At 48.2% G+C, this 25,775-nt stretch overlaps 1 protein-coding gene across 4 annotated transcripts in view; it reads left to right on the top strand.

Moving 5' to 3' along the window:
- The window catches only part of AP4E1 (adaptor related protein complex 4 subunit epsilon 1), an 822,644-nt gene that overhangs the window by 187,811 nt on the left and 609,058 nt on the right, over window positions 1-25,775 (top strand). For all 4 annotated transcript variants that reach the window (XM_069624813.1, XM_069624815.1, XM_069624816.1 and 1 more), the window contains 2 exons: window positions 889-1,048; window positions 12,151-12,317. In XM_069624813.1, coding sequence (XP_069480914.1) covers window positions 889-1,048; window positions 12,151-12,317 — 327 coding nt within the window. The remainder of the gene's footprint in view (window positions 1-888; window positions 1,049-12,150; window positions 12,318-25,775) is intronic.

Genomic DNA, 25,775 nt, shown 5'->3' with positions numbered 1-25,775 from the left:
AAATCCCGACAGAGCTGACGTGACTCTATATTCTTCAGTGGTCAAAAAGTAGACAACTGTTAAATCGGTAACGATATCACCTGATATTTCCGAAACACATACATTAATCATATAAATGCAAATGATTTCTTTATTATTCCATATGATCTTGTCATGCCACAGATCCTGTGAAAAAGGTGCTGTGAAAAGACATCTCATAAAGCGGCATCTTATACTGCATCAATGCCACAAACACTTGACTGTTTTAGCTTTGAATTGAAGAAGAACATATGTTATTTTTCCTCCGAATAGAAGGCTGCTTTTTTTCCCGACTCCTTTTTGTGGTCTGTTGTGCATACTCTGGAAATGTAAGCTCACTGCAGCCATCTTTCATACTCCTCAAGTCCTGACCAGAATGTCTTGCTACCTTGAACTTGTTTACATATCTACAACTCTTGTATGCATTCCATTATCCTGCATGTCTTCAAAGGTCCTCCCATCGACATTGTCCCCAGCATTCAAGCTTGCATTGCTTTTGCATCATCCTCTGGACGGTATAACCCTCACCACCCCCTTCTCTAGAAGAAGTGCTGAGGTTCTATTCTCAGTTAAAAAAAAAAAGAAGGCCCACAGCCTGTCAGGCGTCACTGAATGACATGGGTAATAATTGGTGTATTTTCACATTCTTCCCAGGAAAAGCAAGGTTATTGTTTTGAAGCAATTGTTTCTTGAATGCAGTTGGGATGCGTCAAACTGTCACCCGGTGTTTGGGAGTCCAGCTCAGAGGTCACTTTGAAATGTACAAAAACAACCTTTGTACATATAAAGGTGTTACATTTTGGAAATGATGACTGTTGAAATGTAAGTCAACCTGATGGATCTGAAGAGTCTTTTCATATTTTGTCTTAGGGAAATAATTCGACGGAAAGCAGTGCTGGCACTGCACAAGTTCTATCTCATCGCACCTAACCAAGTGCAGCACATTCATGACCGGTTTCGAAAGGCCCTGTGTGACAAGGATGTTGGAGTTATGGCTGCCTCGTTGCACATCTATCATCAGATGGTGAAGGTAATTTTCAGGACTAAAATGGGTGCCTAGTGCCAAAAATATTGCCCGGTCTGTGGATCATGGAGTAATGCATCCACTACAGGGAGCTGAGCTTGATCTTTATGGTCACAGGTTCAAATCCTGGCAAGTCCACGCAGCCTTTCAGCTTTCCACGATCGATAAAATGAGTACCATTGAGTTGGGTAACAGTGAACGTATACAAATACACGTTTTATTTTATTCTCATGCATGATCAATTTCTGTAGTTCCTTGGTACTGTCGCCTAAAAAATAAATCAGTTGAGCAGCTTGTGCTTTCATTCCATACTACTTTGTGATCGATCTGGGGAGCTTGAAGGCGTTCTGTAGACTTGATCGTAAGTTTGAGTACCCAAGACCATAGTCTACATATCACAAAGTCATAATAATCTGACTTTATTTTGTGGTACTATAAATGTATCTATAGATTTCCACATGAGCAAGATTTCCCAGCGTTCAGTAATGTCTGTGGCGTATTTTTAACTATTGTAAGGCCTATAAGCTGCCTATTTCTATAAATATGACTGCAACTGACAATAGAAGCCTAGTAATAGTAGCCCAGGCAGGCTTTTCTATTATGCAATCGAGGAAGCAATGGCAAGGTATTGGATGAGTATTGATTTTAAAGGTATTACTGTAGCAGTCTTGCACCAGTCCTGTTTTCGATATGAGGTGTTTTCTCTTTGAGAGAAACCCATTTCCTTTGTGTTAGGATGTTTTTCAGGACCCCCTATTGGTCTGGTGTAGGCTTCTGGCAAGCCAACCTTGGTGGACCTGCATAAGTTTGACATAAGGGGTCTGTTAATTTTCCGACTTACTTTTTTTCAAAGTACTTTCCGACGTCGGAATTACTTTGGAAAAAAATAGACTTTATTTATTTGTATTTTGGGGGGCAGGGGGTCTCCACCCCAAGCCTCCCTTTCTCTATTGTTTGAACCCTACCCCAACCGCCTCCCCACCCAAAATTATCCTGCCCATATAATAAAATGAGGTTTTTTTAAAATAATTCTGACGTCGGAAAGTACTTAGAAAAAAAGTAAGTCGGAAAATACACACCATACCGACATCCAGTGGTAACCGCGGAGTATTGCATCTTGTCTTTCGGGGACCGAAGGGGGACGTCGGCATAGGCGTGTCTGTAACACTATCCCTATCCTGACGTGTGTAGTACCCAAAATCCCTCACGCGCCGAGGTCCCTCAGATTGTTGTTTTCCGCCCAGATAACTGGTCGCCCTTCAGCAGAGCTCTTACTAGAGACATTGTTTATCTTTACCGAATTTTCGGTTTATGCCCCGTTAAGTCACTTCGCCTAATAAGAACATCTTCGACAAAGACTACGGAGGAATAGTCTACGGCTGTGGTCTCGGCGCCTAAGATCCGGCGGCCGGATTCCCACGTGGTCGGGCCCTCTGGCCGACCTATACAGTAGGGAGAGTGGGTTCGGGGTGGCCATATTGTTATGTCTTTCCTCTTTTCTACTTCTTTCCCTTTCGGTCTGGTCATCCTTCCCTTTTGCTATGGAAAAGACTCCTTTTAGATTCTGCCCTAAGTGTAGGGTCAGATATCCTTGGAAGGACGAGCACAGGACGTGTAACGTCTGTCTCCCCCTAGAGCACGACGAAAAGCGGTGTTCAGCGTGCAAGCTCCTTAAGCCTAAAACCCTTAAGGATCACCGTGTAAAGCGGTGGGCTGCGTACGGCATGTCACGCGTGGAGCCTCCCTCCCCTACCGCAACACCAGCGGGAAGTGACGGGGGTACTTCGGATGACCAAACGTCCAATGTGGATGTTATAGACCTTGAGGTGGACACTTCTAGGTCCGCCATGCCCGTCGCCGACCCTTCCAGGCTCTACTGTGGTCTTGCTACAGGGACTACACCCGGCGACAAGGGCGTACATAAACATTGCACTAAACACACAACCCCTACACATCTTCGACGCCTTCGTCGAAAAAGGCGAAGACGCCAACGGGTCCGCCGAAAAGTTCGACGGTTCCCTCGGATCGTGTAGATCCAAAGCCTTCCCCGCATCCGCATCAGCCCATGACGACTGGGCAAACGAAAATTAATAAGGACGCTACTCCCCAATCTACACGCGCTGAAGTTTTGGAGTCCGAAACTTCGACGATTTCCAAGGCCTCAATAGGCCCGAAAGTTACGACTAGGCCTCTACCCGGCACTCCGACCGCTGGGCCTTCTGGTGCCGCGGGCGGCGTTTTGGGTACCGCTACATCATCGGAGGCTTTGTCTCACGACGATTCGGTTACTATCTGGAAGAGCATCAGTAGGATCGAAGCGGCGGTGTGCCTTATCCCGGTCCCGCAGAAAGTTATGGGCCAGGCCGTGGAAAAATGTTTGGACTTGGGCCGCGATTCCGATGACTCTTACGTGGCTAGTTAAGAGCCTCTCTCAGACACCCTGAGAAGTTCCTCTCTATGCCAAAGGGCGCAGAACGTTTTTTCTCCCCACCTAGGCCCTTTTGGGTCCTCGAAATGGACTACTGAAAAATTTGAGGGATGTATGGATCGGCTGGGGCAGATTATCAGTTCTGCTGACCAGCCTCTGCCGAAAAAGGCTTGGGTAGACCCTAACCTTCAAATACAAGATGTTCAGCCTCAGGTTTTCCAACAGGAAGACGTGGCCCACATGGACACATACAGGGACATCTATACTGAAGAAGAGGAATACTCTTTTCTCGAAAATTATGAAGATCAACAGGAGACGACGGAGAACTGGTAGGAAACCCAGCAAGAAGGACAGGATCCATGGTCACATCCAAGATCAGGACTCTGATATTTTGTGCATCGATTCTCCTCCTTCCACCCTGGCTCGCCAGGCCTTCCCTGTGGATGACCAAATGGCTTTCAACACCATGTTGAAAAAAGCAGCAGAATTCTTCAAAATTGCCTTTCAAGAGGCTTTGCCGGAGCAGGATTTTGTGGAGGACATTTTAAGGAAAAACCTCCGGCAAGTCAATCAATTCCCCTCCTTAACTCTGTTAAGAGGCGGATAACTCCATCTTTAGTCACACCTGCGCAGACAAGGGCCGTGAACCCGAGAGTCGAAAATGTATTTCGGCCTTCTCCTTCCAACCCTCTATATATCAATGGGCATGCCATCGCGGACTCACTGGTGGTGACCACTACTCGTAAGAGGGCAGGGGTACCCCTTGCCACTGGAGAATCCCCTCCGGACGAGGAGTCTAAAAGATTGTGTTCCCTAGGCAAACGTGTTACGTCAGCAGCTGCATATACCATTCGGGTTGCTAATAACTCTACGCTATTAGCAAGCTATGCCGATGCCCAATGGAACCTGCTCCAAGAAGGCCTTCATGAGGTCCCGGAATCGGCCAGGACCAAGCTTCTCGCCATTGTTGCGGAAGGAAAACTGGTTAACCAGAATGTAGTCAAAAACAACTCTTGTGAAGAGATACGCATGGCTGCGTACATCGGGATTTAGACTTGAAACTCAGGCCTACCTCATTAATATGCCCATCGAAGAGTCAAACCTCTTTGGGAAAGCAGTTGATGAAGCATTGGAGACGGCCAAGAAGCAGCATGAGACCTTAAAGTCTCTGCAACAGATTACACAAAAACCCTCTTCCCAGAGGGGTAATAACTCTCGGCGGTCCTTTCGAGGGCATGCTTGTGCGGGTCAAAACAACTACGGCATGGGCAGCTTCAACAATAACCAAACATCTGGAAGCCCCTCTTACTATCCCCCAAGGAGTCAGAAACGCGGCAAAGGTAGAGGCAGAGGCCCCAATCCCAGAGGAGCCACAGCCTCAGGTCAGAAATGACCACCAAGTCCAGGTCCCCTCCCATGCCTCCCTGGTCGGGGGCGATTAACCTCTTTCCTCAAGGCATGGGAGGGGATAACTTCCGACCAGTGGGTCTTAAAGACGGTCGCCCACGGTTATTGCATGGAATTCTCCCGACCTCCACAGTTCAGACCGCCGCGCTCACGGCCCCTTTCACCGGACCATCTAAACATCCTGATTCAAGAGGTGGAATCACTGCTGGGAAAGGACGCCATAGAAGCGGCCCTATTCTTCAGGTAAACGAGGGTATTTATTCAGTGTACTTCCCTGTACCCAAAATGAATCTCTGCATGCGTCCTGTTCTAGATCTGCGCCCAGCGAACAGGTTCATAAAACCCCAGAAGTTTCGCATGCTAACACTACAAGAAGTGATCCCATTGCTGAAACGGGGGGACTTCACAGCAACATTGGACATGAAAGATGCATACTTTGATATTTCAATGTTGCCAGCGCACAGAAAATACCTAAGGTTCATGATCCAGGACAAACACTACCAGTTCAAAGTACTCCCCTTCGGCATCGCCTCGGCGCCAAAGGTGTTTACCAAAGTCCTGGCAGTGGCAGCAGCACACCTGTGCAGACTATCGGTCCCAGTTTACCCTTACCTCGACGACTGGCTCATTACGGGGGACTCGTTCGACGTTTGTTTTTCGAACACCCAAAAAACAGTAGATCTCCTCTTCAGCCTGGGCTTTTCAATCAACGAAAAGAAGTCCAGCCTAGTCCAAAGCCAAGTAAAACATTTCTGGGGGCACTAATTCGGACGGAAGACTGTCTTGTCTTCCCCCTCCAACGAGATTGTTCAGAACATGCTCTCTCAGATTCCTCAATATGTAGCCAGTCGAGAGGTGACGGTACGCAAAGCCATGCGGTTGCTAGGGATGATGGCGTCATGTATATACTTGGTTCCCCACGCGCGGCTGCACATGCGTCCCATGCAAGAGTGGCTCAACAGCCAGTGGTGTCAGGCCAGCGGACAATGGGAAGATCTGGTAGTTGTCTCGCCAGCCCTCGTTCTCTCTCTGCAGTGGTGGTCGAGGGAAAACCTCCTGAAGGGGAAAACCTTCACCACCCCTGCAGTGGAAGCCACTCTCGCGACAGACACATCTCTCACGGGGTGGTGGGGCTCACCTGCTTCAGAAGACCGCGCACGGAGTGTGGTCGCCTCAAGTAGCGTCCAACTATATAAACTTATTGGAGCTATTAGCAGTGTTCAATGCATTGAAAGCCTTTCAGGTACAACTGCAAGGGAAGACGGTGCTGATCTTAACCGACAGCACTACAGCAATGTATTACCTGAATAAACAGGGGGGCACTCTCTCCAGGGCTATCCAAGCTGTCCCAAAACATTTGGATATGGGCTCTCAAAAACAATGTTTTACCATGATACTAGTGGTCCCCATGTGGGCCCGCCAAACCTGGTTCGCTCACCTGATGGAAATGTCCCTCTCCCCACCAGTTGAGCTGCCCTGTCCGTACAACATGTTGTCTCAGGACAGGCGGGAAACCCTACACCCGTGCCCCCAAACCCTGAACTTAGCAGCCTGGCTCCTGAGATCATAGAGTTTGGACACCTGCAACTCCTTCAGAGGTGCATGGACACAATCAGGGAAGCGAGGAAACCTAATACACGTTATTGCTATGCTAGCAAGTGGAAACGTTTAGTCATCTTGTGCAATTCCAAGGGTGTTCATCCTATCGATTGCTCACCCTCACACATTGTGTTGTATCTAACCCACCTGTTTGACTCTGGGTTAGTCTTTAATTCCCTAAAGGTTCATCTGGCTGCTTTGTCAGCTTACACCACATCACAGCAAAAGGTATTGTGGTGGAAGATACCGGTGATTAAAGCCTTTAAGGAAGGAGTTAAGAGAATTTATCATCCCATCACTCTCCCAGACCCTGGATGGGATCTGAATGTGGTTTTAAACAGGCTCATGGGAACTCCCTTCGAGCCTATGCATAAAGCAAGTCTGAAATACCTGACTTGTAAAGCAGCCTTCCTAGTGGCTATCACTTCCATCAGAAGGGCTAGCGAACTACAGGCTTTCTGTTTTAGACCCCATTGTTACAGTCCACAAAGATAAGGTAGTTCTGCGCACACATCCCAGGTTTGCGCCTAAATTTATTTTGAAGTTCCATGTGAACCAGTCAATCGAACTACCCACTTTCTTCCAGAACCCTACTAACATGGCCGAAAGAAGCCTTCACACACTAGACGTGTGCAGGGCAGTCATGTTTTACCTGGAGAAAACTAAAACACTAAGAAAGACTAAACAATTCTTCGTTTCAGTGGCAGCTGGTAGAGAAGGGGATCCTGTCTCTAAATCAGCTATCTCAAGGTGGATTGTCAAATGCATCACACTATGTTAAACTCTTGCAAAGAGAGAACTGCCCTTCAAGCCTAGAGCACATTCTGCTCGATGCACTGGGGCATCCATAGCATTCATTGCAACTGTTCCTCTTGAGTCCATTTGCAAAGCGGCAACCTGGAGTTCTGTACACACCTTTACAAAACACTATTGCCTAGACACTCATTCTAGGTCTGATTCTCAGGTGGGACAAGCAGTACTAAGACATCTTTTCTCTACTGTTCCTTCTCACAACCCACCTCCAACTCCGGGTACTGCTCGCTAGACTATGCACAGCATGTGATTCTAATCAGATTAACAAGCATCAGAAGACATGCATTACTTACCGTAATAGCATTTCTGATGATTGCATCTGCTTAGATTCACATGCGCCCTCCCTACCGCCCCCTCGGGGTGGGAGGAACATAGACTTCTTACTACTTTCTCTCTTTATGTACTCACTCACTATAGCCTTGAGCTCCCTTATGGCAGAAAAAATACAATCGGAGGGACCTCGGCGCGTGAGGGATTTTGGGTACTATACACGTCACGATAGGGATAGTGTTACAGACACGCCTATGTCGACGTCCCCTTTCGGTCCCCGAAAGACAAGATGCAATACTCCTCGGTTACCACTGGATGTCGGACCATATGCACAGCATGTGAATCTAAGTAGATACAATCATCAGAAATGCTATTACGGTAAGTAATGCATGTCATATAAAGTTGGCATCCAGAGAACTCTGCTGCCTCGAGAGCGCTCTGGCAAACACACATACATGGAATTATAAAGTGAAAAAGCATCATTGATGACATCATTAACATAGGGTACTACATTAGTACAGGTTGGTTGGGGGAGCGATGTTACATATGTACCTGTAGGCGCTGCTTCTTCCTGATAGGCTGCCCAGTTGGCGGGAGGGTGAGCGTCACGAGGTCCAGCTGCCTGTGTCGAGGAGGGGTGAGGGTTAGGTTACGGTGAGACAGAGTTGACACTAACTAAGTTGGCATAAGAAAATACCACTTGACATATAATAAACAATCATTAATACACCTTTGAGTAAATCTTTGCAAACCTATAAATTGCATTCACCTGATTACATCGTCTTTCATTAGGACTTTTATGATACAAGGCTTAGGGGTCTTGTCCCCTGTGATAACCTGGGTGACTGGGTGGTTCTTAGCACATCAAGGCGAGTGGGGAGTACAATGACGTGTGTTAGTTTTAGGGCACAATATACTATGACAGAGTTTAAAGTAGTAGACTGTAGTCGGAATGCAGAGTTCACAAGGTATGTTTTATTGCCGAGTTAAATTTTCACACAGCCTCTCGTTATAAACAACAAAACATGCTTAAACGTGATTCAGCAGGCTTGCTCGGAAAACAAACAAAAAATGGATCAATTCAAAGTTTGCATGAATGTCCTCTTCAGCTTGCCTTCTCTTTGAGAGAAAATTAATCGGGTCACATAAATTCCTTTCCCCGGACACTAGCTTTCCATTCCTTCGCCAGCTGTCCAACTTGGGTTTTGAAAAAAGGAAAACAGAGAGGGTAAACCCACGGTAACACTGTCCTTTGAAAATGGTTTACAGCCAGACTTTCCTTGTCAGTGAATCCGCTTCAGTAGTGCCCTGGCGCTGCCGTTCTTCGAGCCTCCCTGGCGGAGTTCTGCCTCTTGATAAGGATCTCCGCAGTGCCGAGCCTTCAGCCTCCTAGTACGCCCAATGTACATCACTTGGGGATTCCTCCCACTCCTCTGTGTTCTCCGGCCAGGGCTGCTGCTGTAATGAGAGACACCTGATGAGTTTCTCGGGGCTTCTTTTAACTCCTACTTTGCTCCTCCCCTCCTCTCTTCCACCCGCCTTTCCTGCCCACTTCCCACACCTGCAGCCAGCTTGCCTTCATATCTGCCCCCCTGCTCCATGTACAGTTTGTCCCTTCCAAACTGTACTGCTATGTGGGTATCTGTCACTGTACCGCATGACCGGGCTGTATCTATACCGCTTCCCTTTGTTCATTTTATTTTTCCCCCCACCTGGTCTCCATTTCCCATGGTGGTTTATGGGACATGTAGTTTTTTTCTGTCCTGCTGATGTAACATTTTGGGTGCTGGGTCTGAAAGTTAGTATAGGGCTGTCTTGTATCTCTATTGCCGCTTTGACCTCCTCACACAGAGGTCTGGATTTAGTGGGGGTACTCGGGGGTGGGGGGGGGGTTCTGGCATTGCCCAGCAGGGTCACACTTCTGGTACATTAAGAGAATACCTTAAGAGGGCACAGGGTTAGTTTGGCAGTAATTTTCCAACAGCAGGGTTAGGAGGTCAGGAACAGGTTTGTGGAGATGGATGAGCTGCAAGTCATGGTTCGAGTCGGTTCACACATAGGACAGTGATCTCAGAGTAAGAGTGAGACGATACTATTTGTTTCAATTACCCCGGCGCATCCGTGAGAAAGGGATTTGTGAAGCTTTCAGACAGTAGAAGAAAAGGTGGGGGGCAGGAGCGCGCTGCGCTGCAGAGGGGAGAGACGCTTTATCAGAGTGAGGCCTAGTCCAAAGATGGAGTCGAGGGCACACTAAATGGAAGCCAAGCGCATCCCGCAATAGCCCGACCTATGCTGGTGTTAGCATAAGGGCAATGGAGGCGTCCCTCCGCTAGTGCATGATGGAGTGGTCCATATCGTGTAGAATATGCAAGTGGGGCCCAATGGCCCTTCACTCCCACACAAGAGCTTGTCAAGCAATAGTTATTCCACACAGGGGAATACAAAAATACAGCAAAACGCATGCATCAAGCAAAGACACTGAGAGCCAAGTAAACACAATATATACATATACACAATCCGTGTTTGCTGTCGCAATGGGAACACACCCACTTTAGAATTCACACAGTTCACGTATCAATTAAAACAATGCACTGTAACAATCGCCTAAAGTGTGTGGGGTTAAACAATCCTACATAGGCTTATAAGGGTGTAAGGCACAGTACTGTTATGGCTTTTTGGACCCAGAGCGGGGTCTGCAGGACCAGTGACCTCAGTCTGCAGGTAGACTCCCCTTTTTGAACAAAGGACAGCACTAGCAGCGCAACCTGTTTCTAGCCACATGGTGAAGGTGCATGCAAAGATGGAAACATCAGAAGAGATCTGTGCTAGAAAGGAGCCCGCCTACTAGAAGGTGAAGGCAGCAAAGCAAGATTTAAGACGAGTTATTCCCACTAGTCCAAGGGAAGGAGGTATCATGTACAGGTCTCTCCTGTCATTGAAGAGGCAGAGCTTTCGCTGGGCGGTAGATTGGCTTTGACATGGAGTTTCCAACAGCAATCCTCGCTTCCCTCTCTAGTGTCTTCTTAGGAATCTTGGCTTCTGTGGCTGACTAAAGAATGGCTCCATATTCCCCTCCTAATGGGATCTATGTGATCACTGCGACCGTCATAAATACGACGGCCGAAAAGGTTGACTTTTAAAAATAAATGTAAACCCCTTTAACACGACATATATATGCGGGGGAGACCCCTGCAATCTCCCCCATATTAATATTAGATCATATACCCTCACATATATATGTGGTGTAAAGGTGGTCTAAAAAGAAAATAAAAGTCAGCATTTTCGGCCGTCGTAATTGTGAGCGACATTTTGGGCCATTACCCTCCTAATTTGTTGCATTGGTGGGCCGGGTTACCCCCAGTCCAGAATGTAAGAACCTGCAACACTCAAACAAGGCTATCTAATGGTGGACAGCCAGCAGCCCCATCAGCTTCCCAGCAAACCACACAGCAACCATGACATCACCTGCCTGGAATGTGTGTTTGGGCAGATAGCCCCTGTACCAAGTTTCAGACAGTTCCTCACACACTGGTCAACTTCCCAGAGTGCTTGAAAGCAGCGTGTAAAGTGCATGACCATATACAGCCCTTTGCTGCCCTGGCACAGAGAAAGGCAAAAGGACGGGACCGCACAAGGCAGGACTTGAAAACGCAAGGCTTAGCCATTTTGGACCCCCATTGTTGTAAAATGGCTACCTTGAGTTGGGGGCATGGTAGTGCAGCCAAAAATGGTTAAGAAGCGGTACCATTGCAGTCGGACTTCCACTGTTGTATTGGAAGGTGTAGAAATGTATTTAAAAATAAAATGAAGGAAAAACAATGCTTCCCTGCTACACAGAATAATTTTAATGGGGGACAGGAGTCATCATGGGCTAGTTGCCATACAGGTTGGCCAGTGCTCCCAAAACATGTGAGCTCAGCCAGGAAGGGAGGTTGAAAAGTCACTTCTTCAAATTAGCCCAGGACTATTTACAGATATGCTAAGGGTTTCTATTGAAGTAGAGGGGAGTCGGGGGGGGGGGGGGACGGAGCAGGGGGGACTGTAGAAAACCAACATGATTTACTAACACATGTGAAAATATGTAAGCATTAAGCAAGAGTGGTTTCAGATATTAATTTCCTAATACACCAGTCACTGTGTCCATTTGTAGTCCATTTATTATGATGCCAAAGCACAGGAATGCACATTTCTTTTCTGAAATCTAATTAAGAGGATTACAAATGGACCAACAAATGGTTGGATTCCGAAACCGTTTCAGATATTTTTAAATAACTACCTGGGTCGATCTTTCACATTTATGCAATTTTGAAGAAAGACTCGAGTGGGCAGAGGGGGGAACGATGCATTTCCCGGCTGTTGTTTTTAGTCTGATGTGGCTATCGCATCTCTGCATTCTTTAATTTATTTGATATGTGCCGCCTTGAACAAAAAATGCTTTTACAGCAAATGGGAATGGAATACTGTTAATTTTGCCAGATTTACTATTGTTTATTAGATCACCTCTGCAGTTAAATTGTTGATCATGTGACATAGCAAACGTAGAAGTAAATCTACTTGATGTTTAATGTGGAATCTTCATTTTACAAACTAGGACAATCCATTGGCTTACAAAGACTTGACGGAGAGCTTTGTAACTATCCTTAAGCAAGTAGTTGGAGGAAAACTCCCAGTGGATTTCAATTACCATAGCGTGCCTGCACCATGGCTACAAATTCAGCTCTTAAGAATTCTAGGTCTCCTTGGAAAAGATGATTCAAGGTAACTTAATTTTCATTTAACTTTTGTAAAGTACCTTTTATATGTTTAATTACTATCTAACGTTTAAGTAAGGGCAACGCAGTTCTAAGGCGTTTTTAGGCAGTAATGCTGCAATAACCAAGTTTTTTCTGGGTGAGATGAGAGTTCATCAGCAGGCAGATGCTGTATTCAGAAGTGGTTTTACGTCTGCCATGCATAAATGGTTGTGGATGACCTAACCCACGGATGACAAATAACGGACTATTTTACTTCTGGGTATTTCTTTTGCCTCTCCTGAACCTGGCGAAGGCAGCGTCAATGCCAGTGTTTCGGGTCAAGAAACCTGCACAATGAGCGATTCCTGCAACAGCTCCAAGAGAAAGCTCTACACGGTGGATAGGGTGGTGTTCTTTTGGCAGCATATGCGGTTGGCAAATTTAGGATAAAATCAGAGACTGTTAATGTGGCTTGCCTGTCCTCCACCAGAATTAGAAGGGTGGATGGACTTCTTGATACCCACGACATATTAAAGAAAAGACTTGTACAGCAATACATACTAAGACCTCAATTGCACGGGGGCCGAAAAACAAGCCTGGGTACAGAGTACAAAAGAGTAGGGCCCTAAACATGTCACTGTGCTTTTGGCCTCATGAGCTAATGTTTTGAAGGGTTATATTCTACCCATACCCTTACTGTAAAATGGCATCGATTTCATTTAACATTTATACTCTATAAAAGCACCACAAAGATTGCTGCCATAAGGCATGACACTGAAAGTATTGAGAGCTGCAAAGTATGACCATGAAAATATTTGTACACAAACATGGTACCAACAAAGCAGTTGGATGACTTAAACTTCACCTGTACAAGAAACACGAGATCCACACGTGGGTTGATTCAGGTTAAACTCTAAACATGGTTTAAGAATGGGGTTTTAATCGCAATGATCAAAACGTTTGGAGATAAACATCTGAAAAGTATTGACTTGGAGTGTCTAGTCTAAGTAGGGTCAGGGAATAGGAATTTGGTTAACCAATATTTGTGTGTATTTCTGAGGCTTGTGGATCTGATTAGATCAAATGCTATGCATAGTGCGACATCTAGTGGGAGCTGCAGAGTATTTGATTTTTTTTGTTTTCCAAATTCGAAAAGGGACGTCTCCAGGGCGTGCAAGTAATGGTCCTTCATGCGCCGAGGTCCCTCAAATTGTTTTTTTCCGCCATCATAGTAGGATGGAAGTTGCAGAGTTCCTTCTTCTGGTTACTTATATGAAGTTTACATTTAGACTTTCTTTCTATCCTTTCGATGGCCGTACACCGCAAGATCTCTGGCGACGGCTTTCGAGGACAAGACCATTCATCGACGATAACTTGTCCGTCTCAGCGAACTTTTGTCTGTGGCCTACTTGGGCCCCAACAGGTCTCGACCATGCACAATAGGGAGAGTCGGGGAGGTCATAATTAATTTCATTTAGAGAATGCCTATTTACCTATTCTTCCTTTTGCATTGCTGAGCTACCATCTTTCCATACGATGGAAAACGCACCATTTAAATTTTGTCCTTCCTGTAACAGGAATTTTCCCTGGAAGGATTCACACAGGGTGTGTAATTTCTGCCTTCTGTGAGAAACCTGACGGTGTCTCCTTAGCTAGTCCCCAGGGATCTGTCATCCAGGTGGCCAGGACACGGCCATTGCTATTGGATCCAGTTCCTGGGGGTGGACCAGTGAGGGAGGATCACCTGGATGAGGGTGGGCAAGTCTGTGTGTGAGTGGGACACAGATGGATGAGATGCGGTATCCCCCTTCATTCAACACCTTTTCCCCCATCCCACCACGTAGGATATTCCAAAACACTGCCCTCCCCCCTTTTCCCACACAAGCGCTTTCGCACAGCACGAAAGACAACGGATTAACACCAGAGCCATTTACCTGATGTGTCCCAATACCAGGGTTCGGCAAAGTCAGGCAATTGACCAGAATCACACACACCTGACAGCCTTTTCCCTTCCCCACAGGGATAAAAGGTGGAGCACAGGACGAGCAAGGCAGACTGCACAATTTAAGAGCTAACTGAACACGGCAGTTTGAGAGGAGGAGAAAGGCGGTGCAGACCGAGAGGGAAACAAGGAGATAGTCGACCTTGCCCTTTCCGACCAAGGCCCGTAGAACCTGTTCAGAGGGACAGATAAGTCTGCAAACAATAGCCAGCGTATATTGCAACAGATATGCCGGATACGCGAGACCCTCCTGCGCTGATTACCAAGCCGGGGAGAGACTCTGGTCTCAGTGGTATAATCCTTGACTCCAAGACATCAGAAAGCCAAGCAGTTCATCACAGCCGGTGAGTCGAGGGGAGTGTCGATATGAAACCGAACTGTGTGGAATGAAATGTAGCCGAAGGATAAATTGAACTTTGAAAGCAAAAGGATACTATTGAGAAAGAGGGGGTAAAACTAGACACCGGGGAGTCCGACACCACGTGGGTGTTGACGCAGGAAACTCTGGGCGATTACCCAACAGTAAAAAACGACCGTAACCAGAAGGCCTTGGGAAGAGAGGTGAAGAACGGTCAAAGTGGTCATACAGGGGTCTCGTAAAATCTGCTGTGCCATTGAAAGTCTTTGACCGACAGAGAACTTTGAAAACTGAGGGAAGTGAATCCTGCATGTTGAAAATAAGTACATGAACAGTGTGTTACAAAAGTTGGCGAGAGTGAACCTGGCCAAGGGAAGCCGCCAACCAGGGGCAAAGGCCGAAAACCTGTTTAAAAAGACATTGAAATTTGTGAAAGCAAGAAACACTGTAAAACAAGGGGAAGGGAGGTGCCCCCTTGTTTTCTAGGCTCCGAGCCGGCCGCGGGAGATCCAGAGGTGGAAAGTTACCACCCAGAGTTTTCTGAGAAAGGAACTGTCTTGTTAATTTGTTGAATACGTCTTCTGAGGGGTCCACGGCCAGAAGAAGGGAACCCGGGGTTGACGCCATCTCCCAAGTGTTCATAGAACAGAACTTTGTGTGTGTTTGTTTAGAGTATTGTATTGTTTATATAGCGCCTATACACAGGCAAGTGTTTAAAAGCGCTCAGAGTATCAGGCCTCGAAGGCAAGAGGCGTTTTCATTATAAAGAGACTTAACTATCAAAGAACCTGATGGCTGATACGAAACTGTTAGCTCATGCTGGGAAAGCTCGAGCGTGTGCTGTGCTTGTCCCGTGCTAAAGACGTGGGGGAAGGTAGACCTCAAGGCAATCACATCCTGACTCATGAGAACACTTCTTTCTTTATTTTGATACCCTATGATAATAAAATAATAATAATAAACTCTATACCACACTCTGTAATTAGTTGTAAGGAATTGGCAATAGGTTTTTCTTAAAATAGGCCCTTTTATTTTGACACAACGGCACTAGGAGTGCCTTATTTTTCATTTGATGGTCAACACTTGCTCACATCTTAGATTTGGGTTTAGTTTAGGCATTTTTTAACCGTGCATTTATAGTTCAATAAACACCCCTGAACTGTGATCACGTTTCTGTCTTTACTGTTCATTCTGAAAAACAGTGCAAGCAAACAGTTTAGGCCCAAAACACTAAAGGAACCGAAGACTAAACACTGGGCTCACCACACCAATGCCATGCAGGCCGAGGCCGCCATGGATGTTGAGGGAGCCTCCAGCGATGGCAGCATCAGCGTCCTCGGCGTCCTAAGTGACGCTGAGGGCGATCGGGACCTGACGGATTCCTGCGTACAAACCCACCCGCCTCCCCCCCCAGACACCTCAGCCTCGACTCCAACAGGCAGGCCAGCGGTTCTGCTACAGAGACAACATCCGGCGGCTCGGGCACTCTCCCTGCACGCCACACAACACCCCCCCCCCACCATTGCCGACAGTCAACTGCGCCATCGACCGATAGGCCACACGCGGTGCCAAAGGGAAGGTCAGAAAAATCCCTGTCTTCTGGGCCATCACGTTCGCCACATGACAGGCCACTAAAACAGACGCTGATGTCCATTTCTGACACCGCAAGCAAATCAGGCAAGTCCTCGGGTACAGGCGACTGCATCAAAAGAATTGTCGATAGCCTTGGCTAAAAATTCAAAAACGAGTTAACTCATTAAAAAACGCATCTCAGACATTCTCCTCAAATCAAAAACATTGAAGAACTCCACACCCTCTCAGGGGCAATGCACCACAAACGGCCCCCTGCACCAGAGCCTTTCCCTACCCCTGTTCCCACTTTCTTACCAAGCTCCACTCAATGGATCCTGGAACAGTTTGATATGGTAATGATGAGGCGAATACTTAGCTTTGTTAATGATCAACACCCTGATCAACAACATACCAACCTTCGGGGGACCTCTCAAGGCGAAGCAGCTAATAAGCAGCCAGATGCCAAAAGACCCACCTAGACGTGACGCAGCGTAGTACCTCTACCTATCAAAACATTTCTTACAAACTATACTTTTTTGACAATACAGGTTCTCAGGTCCCTGGCTCAATAGCACACCAAGGAGACCAAGGGGACATAGAGGGTAAAGACCAATATTACGATGATGATGTATACATCATTCAATCTCCAGACCATATTGACCAATCTGTGGCTGATTCCCCTGTTGATAACCAACTGCCGTATAAACTTAAAGCTGCAGAACATTTTAAAATCTATATCCAGGAGGCTCAAGTCGACAAGGACTTTGTAGAGGACGTCCTCTGGGATAAGCGATCTGCAGCACAGTTCGTTCCACTTCTCCAATCTATTCAAAGGCGCATTCAGCCTTCCCCAACCTGACAAGGGCAGTCAACCCTCGCATTTAGGAGATGTTTAGACCAGCCCCGTCAGACCCTTTATGCATTAGGGGCCAACTAAAGCCTGATTCTCTTGTGGTCACCACCACAAGGAAAAGGGCAGGCACACCTCTAGCCTCTGCCGAGAGCAAGACGATTTACACACTGGGCTGGGGAGTAGCTTCCTCAGCTGCTTACCAAGTAAGGATAGCCAACAACGCTATGCTACTGGCGAGTTCTAATTGCCACAAGTGGGGCGTGATCTCACAACAAATGGACTCTGCCGCAGAGCCCCTAAAAAGACAGCTTTTAAAAAACGTAGCTTAAGGTAAACCGGTGTCAAGCTGCATTCTGAAAAATAATATTGACGAAGTAGATGATGCAGGCTGGATAGTAGCTGAGGGTACCCTCAAACACCATGTATGGCTACGTATATCAGGTTTCAAGCTGGAAACCAAAGCCACCCTTTTAAATATGCCATTTGAGCCTAACGCCCTATTTGGGAAAGCGGTAGAGAACGCACTGAAAAGTGTTAAGGAGGAGTATGACACCATTTAATCGCTGGGACAGCTCGCAAACAATTTGTGCAGAGTGGTGCTTTTAATACACGCCGTTTAGAGGACAAAACTCACAGCGGTACTCGAAACGGGGCGGGCTGACATCGTGGGGACCCTCGCAGGGATAATCCTCCCAACAAAATTATCAAAGGGGCCACAAAAGGTCGAGAAGTAGAAGCAGAACCTCCTCCAGAGGCTCCACCCCACCAAAGCAATGACCACTCGCTCCAGGTCCCCTCCCATGCCTCTCCATTAAGAGGAAACATTTCACATTTTACCCACGCATCGGAGGGGATCACGTCAGACAAGTGGGTACTTACTGTGGTGGGAGGCTATTGCATAGAACTCAGACACCACACAACCACCCGCCAAGACAAAGACAAATGACGCAGGAGGAACAGCGCATTCTACTGGAAGAGGTCAAAGCGCAGCTACTAAAGGATGCCATAGAAATCGTCCCGACACACTAGGTAAACAAGGGTATCTATTCAATGTACTACTTTGTGCCAAAGAAAGACCTTACAATGCGCCCAGTCCTCGACCTGCGCTCTGCCGAACACATATGTCAAGCCTCAGAGTTTGCATGATTATGCTACAAGAAGTAATCCCACTGCTAAAACAGGGGGACTACATGGCAACTTTGGACATGAAAGATGCATACTTTCATATTTCAATGTACCCAGTGCACAGAAAATTCCTGCGCTTCACAATAGCGAATCAACACTGCCAGTTCAAGGTGCTACCCTTTGGCATAGTCTCTGCTCCAAGGGTATTCACCAAGGGTATTCACCAAGGTATTAGCGGTGGCGGCGGACCTGCGCATAGAATCAATCCCATATCTGGACCCAGAGTTAATTTGCATACCCACAATGCCTTGCTGTTGTGGATCAGAACTGGAGGTGAACTTCCAGCAATGGCTACTAGGTGGCTTTGTGGAATGTGTGACTTGGCTCAAATGAACTTTCTTACTTCTATATACATATACACACTCGTAGTTCGGTGGTCGCCGCACTATAGTTGAGAATTGAGATACACAGGAAATCGGGAAAAATTAATTGATAATAAACCTTTGACTTGTATAACCGATTTAGCTGAAATTCTGTAGACAAATCTGTACTGATGCTCCCCCCACTCCATTTCCCCCCAAAAACCCTGACTAAAATTTTGGGAAAGATCCGTAAAAAAATAAACAAGTAATTACGAAACGCACTCTCGGCCTAGTCCCCATTCATGTACCAATAGACAAAAAAGGCCAATAATTGCTCACGCGCACAGCGAAAGCTGATCGGAATTGGACCAGATATGAAACGACTTGGGCACAAAGCATTGACTCAATTTCCAGGGGAGGTCTGGGGTTGTTGTGTTCAATAATTTTTTAAATATATTGGGGAGTGGGGTGAACGGGACAAGTTCAGAGCTTGAAACGTTTTTCGCATATTTGAGTTTTTATGTTCCATTTTCCAAGTGGGTTGCATGTAAAATAACAGCGACTATTTTAGAAGTATTCAAGGTTATTTGTAGTTCTTTGCTGATCGCGTTTATGAGGGAAAAAACCTTTGCTTAATAGAGTTACAAAAATTAGATTCATACAAAAAAAGTGGAATTTTACAGTGAGATGTGGGGTAACCTATTGGAGCAACATGTCAAGGGGTGCAATATGGCCCTGGCCAATGAGCGCGAAGGCCATGCTCACTGACCAGGACCGAAGGCCCTGGCTAGTGACCCGACAGACATGTACAGTTCGGCTGTGGCTACAAACTTGGTCCAAAAGAAACATATTGGGGGAACAGGTACAGTGGACACGGCCGAAAGCCACTGGCTATGGCCGAATGCCATAGCTAGTGGCTCAGTAGTGTTTTAAAAACTACATTGGACACGGCTGAAGGCTGTGGTCTTGGTTAGTGGCCCGTAAAACAACAATGGTATAACAAAACCCATGAAATTCAGCGGATGTAGGAAGCCATGACCAGCTTAACTCTGCGCGTTCCTGTTGCAAAGCCCATGAGCACAAACATATTATAAGAGCAGGTATTCACAATGACATATACAAAATGGCATTATGGCGGACATCAACGGGAGCCCGCAGAGTTTAGCTGGTCATGACTGACTTGCACATCTACTGAATTTCAAGAGTTTTGTTGCGTTAAATCTGTGCAACTTAACTGCACCACAACCAAGGTTTTTTCAGTGTGTGTGTATATACCATCATTGATTGTTAACACCTGCACTTGCTGTGAGCTGCCAGTAATACTATGCATAGTGTGATGTCCACTGTACCCATGGTCCTTCACGCGTCAAGGTCCATCAGATTGTTTTTTTCCGACATCATAGACGGACACTTATAGCGGTGTTCATCTTTCGGCTTATTGCCATTTATTATTCTCAAATTAACGATAGTTCTTCTTACTATCCTTTATTTCTCCAGCATGGGGTCTGGCATGGATTCACATGCTCATGATCTTCCCCGTCGTCAGGCTGTGAATCCTCGGGTAAAGAAAAAATGTAGTTTCAGTTTCACTTCTGAACTGTCTTTCTCCTAACAACCAATCACTGGTCTCTGGGTCATACTGCCCCCAGCCAATGACTGCCCTATACCTAAGCCCCTCCTCTGGCAGCCTTCTTCAGATTTTTACCACACGTTCAAGTGTTGAGAGTCCTCGTGCTATAGCTCTCGAGCTATCGATTTTCTTTTAAGAGTTTTGCTCAATTTTTTCAGTCAATCGAGCCTCAAGCTCCGATTAACGGGGACCTGTTCTGATTCTTCAGCGCCCCTCAAGGGTGAATTTCGTTGAGTTTCTTCTTGGAGGATTCCAGAAGCTTCTTCAAGACCTACGCCGCATGGACATGTCGGATGAGAAGAAGGACTCTGCACCTCTCCAAGGTTTGCCCTGGCTGCAATTTACAGAATGTCTTTTCGGACGACGGACATTCCCTGTGCCTTTACTGCCTGCACACAGACCCGACACACGTGGAGGACTCTGCGTCTTGTCAGGAGATGGTACCCCGCATGCTGAACGAACGGCACAGGTGTCTCAACGAGTGGCTGCAGGCCAAGGCCCCTGCTGTGGGCGAGTCCCGGCAGCATGCCTCCTCTGCCCAGAAGTAGAAAGTTGAGTGGTGTTCTAAGACCTTTGAGGGCTCTCCTCCCACAGAGGCCCAACATAAGGCTAAGCACCACAAGTCCGCCGCCACCAGGAGAGCTGTTGTGACGGGCTCAGCGGGGGCTAGGGCGAGCACAGCGTTTCCAGCTCCTTCGTCCATGAGCCAATGCTCAAGTTCTTCCAAGAAGAGGAAATCGGATCATCCCGGCAAGCTCTTGGAGAAGACCCGGACAGACCCTATGGAGAAGGGCACGGGGGAGTGGGGCTCAGACCCTTCCCCCTAAGGTGAAGGCCCAGGTTCATCTAGTGAAGGCCCCTTCCATCGAAGGAGTGGTAGTGTCCGTCGCGAAGGCCGCTGAGGCGGATCCGAAGGGCACGGCCCCGAAGGCAAGAGTATCCCTGCCAGGAGGGAGTCCTCTTTTCAACCTATCGAGAAGACACCGAAGTAGGTGATGCCTATCATTTCCCCGAAACCGTCTCCCTTGGTCGCACAGAATGGGGGGCACGGTAGCCCTTTAGGGCTCAGATATCTCCTCTGAAGAGGAGCTTACCAACCTCCAGGCCCTCCAGGAGGAACGGTGCGTCGAGAGGAGGCCCTACGGGAAGGATCCTGACGAGGGCGACAACGAGATGACGACAATGGGACCGACGAGGAGCAACAGGGCGTTGAGGGAGTGGAGGACCAGGCTAAGCCGCAAACGCCCTTGCCGCCGTTGCCGCCACCTCAACAACGACCACCTCAGCAACCACCTGGTGATATCTCGGTGGATATTCTCACTGCTCTGCATACCCTATGCTGGGAGAGCCGAACGAGGATGCCTCTTGCGCCAGCGGCCCAACCACCATCGGAGGAACCACCACCCAAGAAGAGGAGAGTTCACCCTCTGCCTCCGTTCCACCCTTTGCCTCCCTCTTCCCACTCACCCCTGATGGATGAGACGGATCTGGTTCAGTCAAAGGTGTTGGACATGCCCTACGACAGGGACAATTTGTTCAGGAAGACTGTGGACGAGTCTCTTCAGGCCATCCAGGCGGACACTGAGACGGCTCGTGCCATGGGCATGTTTCAGCAACGACGGGCGTCCTTTCGGACTTCTGGAGGAAAATCCCAAGGTTCTTCCAAAGGATTCAGGGGAGTTTCTTCGTCTTACCATCAACCCCCCCGCTCGTCGGCCCAGGAGACCTACAGGGGCCATGCCAAATCTGGAGGAGGAGGCAGCGCTTCAACATCAAAACAGGATTTAACCGGCCGTGGCATCGGGGGGGGGGGGCCCACCCGAGCAGCCCGGTGGGAGGCCGGCTGGCGAGCTTCATCAGCGTGTGGACGACCATCTCCACTGACCGTTGATTGCTGGATGCTCTCGCCCACGGACACACCCTAGAGTTCCAACGGAAGTGTCCCCATATACCACCAGTGGTCCGGCAGTAAAACCACGTCCCTCCGCGTCTGCTGGAGGTGCGGGCCATGCCAAAAAAGGTGCAATAGAGCTCGTCCCAAGGAGGCTCCGGGGCTCCGAATGTACTCTTGTTACTTCCTTGTCAAAAAGAAGACCTCTGCGGTCTGAACAAGTACATCAAGTCTCAAAGGTTTCAGATGGTGACTCTTCAGCATGTGGTAGGACAGCTGGAAGAAGGGTATTTTTCTTTCGTCGCTGGACTTGGAAGATGCTTATTTTCACATCCCCATACACAAGGGCCACCGCAAGTTCCTACGCTTCGTGGTTCAAGGGCCGCATTACCAGTTCAAGGCCCTTCCCTTCGGATTGAAGTCGGCGCCAAGAGTCTTCACCAAGCGCCTGGCCCCGGTGGCGGCGCAGCTGCACCTACAAGGGATCCACGTGTACCCTTGCTTGGACGACTCGCTCATCCGGGCAAGCTCAAAGGACATAGCCGTCGAACACACGGCGAGGACCATCCAACTCCTGACTGATCTGGGGTTCTCGGTGAAATATGCAAAATCCTGCTTGATTCCATCGCAGGACGTGCGGTTTGGGGGGTCCCGACTCAAGTGTCATGCCTGGTGTCCATCAGAGGAGAGGATAGCGGCCATCTTGGGCAAGGTACAACGGCTGTTGGCCCTGAAGATCGCAAGGGTGAGGTCCATAAAGTCCCTGCTCGGCATGATGTTTTCATGCATATACCTCATTCGGCTGTGCAGGCCTTGGATGCGTCCACTGCAAGAGTTCCTCGACGCCCGTTGGATTCAAGTGTCGGGAAGCTTCGAGGACAAGATCACACTCAACAAGAGTTTCTGTCGTGTGATACGGTGGTGAGGAGTGCGCGCACATCTCTCCGCAGGTGCAAATTTCCAGACCCCAACTCATTAGGAGACGGTCACGATGGACGCCTCTCTATAAGGATGGGGGGCGCACACTAGAAGTCTTCATGCAAGAGGTCTGTGGCTACCGGAGGAGAAGACGTTGCACATCAACGTGTTGGAGCTGCAGACAGTGTTTTGGGCCCTCAGGTCCTTCCTTCCATCCCTCAAGGGCAAGGTGATATGGGTCTTCACAGACAACATCACCACAATGTTCTACATTAGAAAGCAGGGGGGGAACCAGATCCCTGGCGCTCTCCAAAGAGGCGCAGGACCTTTGGCACTGGGCCGTAGTCCAGGGGATGTTCCTCATCCCGTTTCATATGGCAGGAGTGAAGAACAGTCACCGACTCTCTCAGCAGGGAGCTGCGCTCTTACCAGGAGTGGAAACTTCGGCAGGACCAAGTGGATCACCTGTTCTGCAGATGGGACAATCCCCAAATCGATCTGTTTGCGACTGCGACGAACACCAAGTGCCAGAGGTTCGCCAGCATGTTTCCCCAGCCGGAGAGCATGGGGGATGCATTCTCTTTCCCCTGTGACTGCCTGTTTCTGTATGCGTTCCCACCCTTGCCGTTGCTTTTTCGGTTAGTTAATCAACTCCGACGGTGCCGGTGCAGAATGATACTCGTTGCACCGGCGTGGCTGAGATAGATATGGTACCCGGACCTTCTGGACATGTCGGCATCCCCTCCAGTCAAGCTTTCGGCGGTCGCAGATCTTCTCGCCAGTGAAGGAGGCGTGATTCTGCGACCACGGCGCAGGATCGCTGAACCTGTAGGCCTGGCTCCTGCAGCACTAGTGTTTGGGAGCTACAATCTCCCAGCGGATTGTAAGGAGGTTCTCGCCAAGGCCAGAGCGGCGTTTACTCTCAGATGATACGGACACAAGTGGAAGAGGTTTGCCATTTGGTGCCGTGCTCAGAAGATCGACCCTCTACGAGTCACTGCTCCGCAGCTGCTTTCATATTTGTTGTCGTTGGCCAAGGTAGGCCTGTCCCATGCTTCCATCAAAGTTCATCTGGCGGCAATCTCCCGCTACACCAGATCTCCTGGACGATCATCTTTATGGTCACATTGATTGGTCAAGGAGTTTGTGAAAGGTCTATTTCGCTCGTTCCCGCCGGTGAAGGCTCTGGCCTCGGCGTGGAAGCTCAATATGGTGCTGACTAGGCTCATGGGTCCTCTGGGTCCTCAGTTGGAGCCTATGCATTCGGCACCACTGAAACTTTTGTCGTGGAAAACAGCGTTTCTTGTGGCCGTCACCACCGCACGACGAGTGGGAGAGATCCAGGCCCTCTTGTAAACCACCTTATTTGACATTCCACGAGATGAGGGTAGTGCAGTGGACGCACCCCTCCTTCATGCCCAAGGTGCCGTTGGACTTTTCATCTAAACGAGCCCTTGGTGTTGCCTGCATTCTTCCCGATGCCTTTGTCGCCGGCTGAGAGGACTTTGCACTCGCTGGATGTGGCTAGAGCGCTGAAGTTCTATGTGGACCGCACAAAGAGTTTCCGGAAGATGTCGCAACTTTTTGTGAACTTTGGCCCTGTGAACTATGGAAGGCCCTCTCCAAGGCTTCCGTTTCCAGGTGGCTCTCCGGCTGCATCATCCATTGTCACCGGTTTGCAAACCGACTGTTGCTTGGCCGTCCGAGAGCCCACTCGACCACAGCAATCGCTGCAACTATGGCGTTCCTGTCTGGTGTGCCCATGCTTGACATCTGCAGGGCTGCTACGTGGATGTCGATGCACACCTTCATAAAGTTCTACTGCGTCAACAGGGATTCCAGGGAGGAGTCCAGAGTCGGCAAAGCTGTGCTGCGCATCCTGTTTGCTTGAAGGTGAGCCTGGTGAGGAGGTAAGAGATGCTTAATGTCGAGATGCTTAATGTTGAGCCTTGCCACCTCCTGTGGTTGTGCATGTGTGTACAGCTATGTAGTCTTTATTCATGAGCATGTGAATCCATGCCAGACCACATGCTGGAGAAGGAACAAGTTACTTCCTGCAACTATTGTTCTCCAGCATGGGTCTGGCATGGATTCACATGTGAACCCTCCTGCCTACCCCTCTGCGGCTCTTCTCTTGGTCCTACTGCCACTTTACGTGCTACCAAATCTGAAGATGGCTGCCAGAGGAGGGGCTTAGGTAGAGGGCAGTCATTGGCTGGAGGCAGTTTGATCCAGAGACCAGTGATTGGTTGTTAGGAGAAAGACAGTTCAGAAGTGAAACAGAAACTGATCATTCTTTTTACATTTTTTTTTTTTTTTTTTTTTACCGAGGATTCCCAGCCTGATGACTGGGAATATTCAAGAGCATGTGAATCCTTGCCAGACCCTTGCTGGAGAACAACAGTTACAGGTAAGTAAATTGCTCCATTCACTGACTATCGATACAACCCGACGCCGGTGAAGAACAAGAAACGACCATCGAAAGACTCCCGTTGACGGATACGTTCCGGCCTTGGAAGGCCGCTTCGGGCTTCGGCCCTCACAGTAGGGAGAGAGAGGGGAGGTCATTTTAGAATGTATATACCCTTTTTTGTACACTACATTCGCCTAGCTGCTGTGTCATTCCGTTATGGAAAGGACCCCCCTTCAAATGTGTCCCAAGTGCAACAAGAAGTTCCTGTGGGTCGATAAACACCTTGTGTGTAACCTGTGTCTCCTGCGTCACCACGTCGAGGGTTCTTGTCGAGCGTGTAGGCTCTTCAAACCCAAGAT

Source organism: Ambystoma mexicanum, chromosome 11, assembly GCF_040938575.1.
Source record: "Ambystoma mexicanum isolate Mex_15411 chromosome 11, UKY_AmexF1_1, whole genome shotgun sequence".
NCBI classification, from domain to species: domain Eukaryota; kingdom Metazoa; phylum Chordata; class Amphibia; order Caudata; family Ambystomatidae; genus Ambystoma; species Ambystoma mexicanum.
This window is presented reverse-complemented; position numbering and strand designations above follow the sequence as displayed.